The sequence below is a fragment of the Hemitrygon akajei genome, chromosome 2 (assembly GCF_048418815.1).
Source record: "Hemitrygon akajei chromosome 2, sHemAka1.3, whole genome shotgun sequence".
Classification (NCBI taxonomy): Eukaryota; Metazoa; Chordata; class Chondrichthyes; order Myliobatiformes; family Dasyatidae; genus Hemitrygon; species Hemitrygon akajei.
The window spans coordinates 35,781,693-35,787,692 of record NC_133125.1 but is presented as its reverse complement, the minus strand read 5'-3'; the positions used below and the strand labels follow the sequence as shown (position 1 = coordinate 35,787,692).

Here is a 6,000-nt window from a genome sequence, read left to right as displayed (position 1 = left end):
CACTTCGAGCTGCAGCGAATATGCAACAGCAGAACCGCTGCGACAATGGGTTGGCCGAAGGCACTGCGATCACTGGTCCTCCGGGCAGCAGGGGGCACACGCCGCCGTGCTCTGCCTTCGGTCCTCCAAGCAGCCTTGGTGCCAACGCGCGCTTTGACTTTGGTCCTCCAGGCAGCAGGGGGCAAACGTCGTCACAGTCAGCGCGCTTTGACTTTGGTCCTCCAGGCAGCAGGGGGCAAACGTCGTCACAGTCAGCGCGCTTTGACTTTGGTCCTCCAGGCAGCAAGTACGTGGTGACTCTGTCTCCGGGAACTGATACGTTGGGGTACGTAAAAGGAGGAGCAGGGACAGCGAGGGAGAATAAAACGGAAACGCTGCTGTTGAAACGCCGGCTTTCTGAGAAACCCTGTGGTGTAAGGTCGGTGAAAGGAAGTAGGAGCTTGGACTGTGGCCGGGAACCTCTCAGCCCTCCCCTGTAACAGGCGCACTTTAATCCGAGCTCTACAAAGTGGGGGTCATGAAGAGTTTGCCGTATTTCTGCCGCGGTGAGGTGGTGCGAGGTTTCGGCCGAGGCAGCAAGGAGCTGGGAATCCCCACTGGTAAGCGGCCGGCATTGTCAGCCGGATTAAGCAAGGAGATCGGTTGCTCCGGTTAGCGGTGTTACAGTGAACCCGAATTTCCGTCATGGCTCAGTGGCACCATGTCTCCGCTCCCGTTAATGTGACATCAGTGGCAGACTAGCTGTCGATTGGCTGGCCTGGCTGTCTGTCACGAATTTACGTCACAGGGTGTCATGGTAATGATTTCCTAACGTTGCGAAAGAAGCAGTGACGGTAAAAAGGCTTAGAATTTTATGTTTATGCTCTTAGTTTTATTTAAATACAGTGTCTTTTTTAAGGATGATTGTGATACAATTGTCTGAAGTGAACATAGCCCAGCGCATCACACAATCTTCCATCCTTGGACTCACTTTACACCGCACAGCAGTGCTGCCAGGATAATCAAGGACATGACCCACCCAGCCAACACACTTTTTGTTCCTCTTCCCTCCGGGAGAAGGTTCAGGAGCTTGAAGATTCATACAGCCAGATTTGGGAACAGCTTCTTTCCAACTTGATGGGGTGGTAAATTGGATTAGTAAGTATGCAGATTATAGTAAGGTAGGTGGCGTTGTGGACAATGAAGTAGGTTTTCAAAGCTTGCGGAAAGATTTAGGCCAGTTAGAAGAGTGGGCTGAACGATGGCAGATGGAGTTTAATGCTGATAAATGTGAGGTGCTACATTTTGGGAAGAATAAACCAAATGGGGCATACATCGTAAATGGTAGGGTGTTGAAGAATGCAGTAGAACAGAGTGATCTAGGAATAATGGTGCATAGTTCCCTGAAGGTGGAATCTCATGTGGATAGGGTGGTGAAGAAAGCTTTTGGTATGCTGGCCTTTATAAATCAGAGCATTGAGTATAGGAGGTGGGTTGTAATGTTAAAATTGTACAAGGCATTGGTAAGGCTGAATTTGGAGTATTGTGTACAGTTCTGGTCACTGAATTATGGGAAAGATATCAACAAAATAGAGAGAGTACAGAGAAGATTTACCAGAATGTTACCTGGGTTTCAGCACCTAAGTTACAGGGAAAGGCTGAACAAGTTAGTTCTTTATTCTTTGGAGTGTAGAAGGTTGAGGGGGGACTTGATAGAGGTATTTAAAATAATGAGGGAAATAGATCGAGTTGATGTGGATAGGCTTTTTCCATTGAGAGTAGGGGAGATTCAAACAAGAGGACCAATTTCTTTACTCAGAGTAGTAGCTGTGTGGAATGAGCTTCCAGTAGAAGTGGTAGAGGCAGGTTTGGTATTGTCATTTAAAGTAAAATTGGATAGGTATATGGACAGGAAAGGAATGGAGGGTTATGGGCTGAGTGTGGGCCATTGGAACTAGGTGAGTGTAAGCGTCGGCACAGACTAGAAGGGCCAAGATGGCCTGTTTCCATGCTGTAATTTTTATATGGTTATATATAACTGTGATATGACTGCTGAATGGATCCTGACCCGGCTCTGGGCCATACCTTCCAAATATCTGGATCTGACTTGCACTACCTTATTTTCCCTTTTCTATTTTATAATTATGATTTATAATTTAAATTTTTATTATATTTACTTCGATTTGTACTTCAGGGAGCGCGAAGCACAGAATCAAATATTGCTGTGATGATTGTACGCTCTAGTATCAATTGTTTGGTGACAAAAAAGTAAGGTCTAAATTAAGGCCATAAGCCAAATTATGCCATTCCATCATGGCTGATTATCGTTCTCAACCCCATTCAACTGCCTTCTTTCTGTAACCTTTGACACCCTTACTAATCAAGAACCCAAAGACTTGGCCTACACAACTGTCTGGCAAAGAATTAACCCTTTCCTTCCTGGGATCATGCTTGTGAACCTCCTCTGGACCTTCTCCAATGGCAGCACGTCCTTTCTTAGATCACTGCTCACAATATTCCGTGTGATCTGACCAGTGCCTTATAAAACCCTCAGCATTAAATCCTTGCTTTTGTATTCTAGATGTCTCAAAATGAATGCTAACATTGCATTTGCCTTCCTTACCACTGACTCAACCTGCAAGTTAACCTTTAGGGAATCCTCGATGAGGACTCCCAAGTCCCTCTGCACTTTCGGATTTTTTTAAAAATTTTCTCCCCATTTACAAAGTAGTCCACACCTTTATTCCTTCTGCCAAAGTTGATGACTGTACTTTCCCAACATCATATTCCATCTGTCACTTCTCTGTCCATCCCCCTTGTCTGTCCTTCTGCAGTAACCCTACTTCCTCAACACTACTTGCTCTACCGCTTATCTTTGTATTGTCATCAAAATTGGCCAGAAAACCATCAATTCCTTCATCCAAATAATTGAAAAGAAGAGGTCCCAATATTGACCCTTGCAGTTAGTCATTATTAGTCATCCCTGGCAACCAGAATAGGCCCCTTTATCCACATTCTTTGCCTCCTGCCAGTCAGCTAACCTTCTATACATTCTAATATCTTTCTTGTAATACCATAGACTCTATTTTGTTAAGCAGCTTCATGTGCAGCACCTTGTCAAAGGCCTTCTGAAAATCCAAATAAGCACCATCCATGTTGCTCCTTTGTCCACCCTGCTTTTTATTTCCTCAAAGAATTCCAACAGATTTGTCAGGCAAGATTTTACCTTAAGAAAACCATGTTGACTTTGGTGTATTTTATCATGTGCCTCCAAGTACCACAGTAGCACATCCTTTTTAATAGACTCCAACATCTTCCCAACTTCTGAAGTAAGGCTAACTGGCCTATAATTTCCTTTCTCCTGTCTCCTTAATAAGAGTGGAGTGACATTTGCATTTTTTCAGTCTTTGGGGACCATTCAAGAATCTAGTGACTCTTGAAAGATCATTACTAATGCCTCCACAATCTCTTCAGCTAGCTCTTTCAGAACCCTAGGGTGCTAGGGTGTAGTCCATCTGGTCCAGGTGACTTGTCTACCTTCAGACTTTTCAGCTTCCTAAGCACCTTCTCCTTAGTAACAGCAATGACACTCACTTCTGCCTTTTGATACTCTTGCCAGTTCTGGCATTCTGCTAGTGTCTTCCACAGTGAAGACTGACACAAAATACTTATTAAGTTCCTCTGCCATTTCTTTGACCCCCATTATGACTTCTCCAGATTCATTTTCCAGTGATCCAATATCTACTCTCATCTCTTTTAGTCCTTGCATACCTGGAAAAACTCTGTGTCCTGTTTTGTTGATTGGCTAGCTTACCTTCATATTTTGTCTTTTCTCTATGGCTTTTTTTTAGTTGCCTTCTGTTGGTTCTTAAGTTTCCCAATCCTTGGCACTAATTATTTTGCTATATTTATGCACTCTTTTGTTTTTGTGCTTTGACTTTCCTTATCAGTCTCAACGTCCCTTTAGAATGCTTTATTTTTTATGTACCATTCCTGTGCTTTCTGAATTTCTCCCAGAAATACCGACCATTGCTGTACTGCTGTTATTCCCCCTTCCAGTTGACTTTGCCCACCTCCTCTCTCATGCCCCTGTAATTCTCTTTACTCAACTTCCTGCCACTTGCTGAATAAAGAAAAGCAGTACAGAATTGAGATAAGACATCATTTGTCAAAAGAGCATCAAGGAGCCTTGGTAATGACCATGAAACATGCCAGTAAATTTCAATCGTTCCAACCTGACACCACCATTCCATGAATTCCTCAGGTTGATGTCCTTTACCTAACGATCTTATGGTGCATCAATTATCGTACTTGGGCACTCCACCAGAGTGCTGGAGGTGGTGTGGTGTGACCTCCCATGCTGGAGTCGGTGCTACAGCCCCCTCTCTCGCCCAGTGTTCACTTGGCAGAAGACAAGCTGTATTGTGCTCAATTGCAGACTGCTGCAACTTCATGGGCTGGTGGATTTGAGCTTTTTTTTTGGTGTGACTACTGTTTTCTTGTATGTGCTGTGTATGATGATTGGGACTGTGTTTTGCACCTTAGCCCAAAGTAAGACTGTTTTGTTCGGCTGTATTCATAGATGGTTGAATGACACACTTTAACTTGAACTTGGCTTTCCTTTGAAGGTTAAATGTGATGATATTCTCTGTTGATTGTACATTGTGTTATGTACCCTGTAACTGGGTGTCTGACCAGCAGAGAAAGAAGAATCCGTTGGAGTCTGGTGGTACCAAAACTAAAGATGTTTATTAGTAAACTACACAATACAGTATCAAAAATGCAAATATACATATAAAACAAGTTTGCAGTAATAAACCTAAAAGTGTAGGAATAATAATAAACAAGCTCTATCGATGTCTAGGGGTAAATGAATTGTCATAGAAAAGTATAAAGTTCAGTTCATAAATGCTGAGGTGGTTATGGTTGTTGTATTGAAATTGTTGGAGAGAGAGCGAGCGAGATGTAACAGCAACAGCTTCAGCAGGCAAACCTTCCGTTGCTTTCTTAATTCATCGTATCGTTGTGGTCATTCAGTTATGACCCCTCCGTCCTTCAGCTAGACCGTTCTTCTGTGGTGGACTCGTCACTCTGGCATGAGTGGACACACACACAAGTCCCCACCGGCCCTGCTGTAACACTGAGTTTTACTGACCGATCTCCTGGTTCGGTCTCCGAAGCCCCCACCTTTCTGTGGGTTCCAACACTCAATCAGTGTCCACTGGTGTGTCTGAAGGGTGTCTCTCCAGACCTGTCTTTTATCCCCACTCAGGGGTCTCAGCTATCCATCAACTCTGAATGACCGTGTCCATCAAATCAGGCCACTCCTGCTATCTCCTGAGGAATGTTAACGAGCAAAGTAAAGTCCTTGTAGTGGAAGGTAAATAATCCAGGAAGAGTCATAATACAGTAAATCAACACTCTCTCCCCCTCTTATATGTAGCAAATGTTCTTGCCTGGGCTTTATCTCACTCTCTCATGAGCAGCATAACAACAGCAATAGTTTGTAGTTCTCAGGAGGGGGGTTGGGAATGGTTAACTCTGCACCCCATTGTCCATCAGGTCTGTTCATCACTCATAACAATTGTTGCAGCAAATGAAGTGATCTTATTTCGCTTGCAGCGAGACCTAAATAACATTCAAGCTAAGTGACACATTAATACCATTGAATGTTTAAGGTAGGTGGTTAGGTCAGTGTCTGCCATTCATGGTGCATATACAGTGCCTATATATATATATATATATATATATATATAAAATTTATCTCTTTCCCCCCCCCCCCCCCCAGAAATTTTGTGTTTTATTGTTTTGCAACATTGAATTACAGTGGATTTAATTGGGCTTTTTTGACAATCATCAAAGAAAAAGACTCTTGTGTCAAAGTGAAAACAGATCTCTACAAAGTGATCCTAAATTAATTACAAATTGAAACTCAAAATAATTATTATTCACTCCCTTTAAGTCAGTAGTAGATGCGCCTTTGGTAGCAATTACAGCCTTGAGTCCTTGTGGATAGGTCTC

The 6,000-nt window shown here is 43.2% G+C and overlaps 1 protein-coding gene across 1 annotated transcript in view; it reads left to right on the top strand.

Annotated features, from left to right (window-relative positions):
* The first annotated feature begins 251 nt into the window (after positions 1 to 251).
* Positions 252 to 6,000, top strand: part of rfk (riboflavin kinase) — a 25,073-nt gene continuing 19,324 nt past the window's right edge. Inside the window, exon 1 of the mRNA XM_073070166.1 lies at positions 252 to 599. Within this exon, the coding sequence (XP_072926267.1) occupies positions 518 to 599 (82 nt within the window). The 5' untranslated portion in view covers positions 252 to 517. The remainder of the gene's footprint in view (positions 600 to 6,000) is intronic.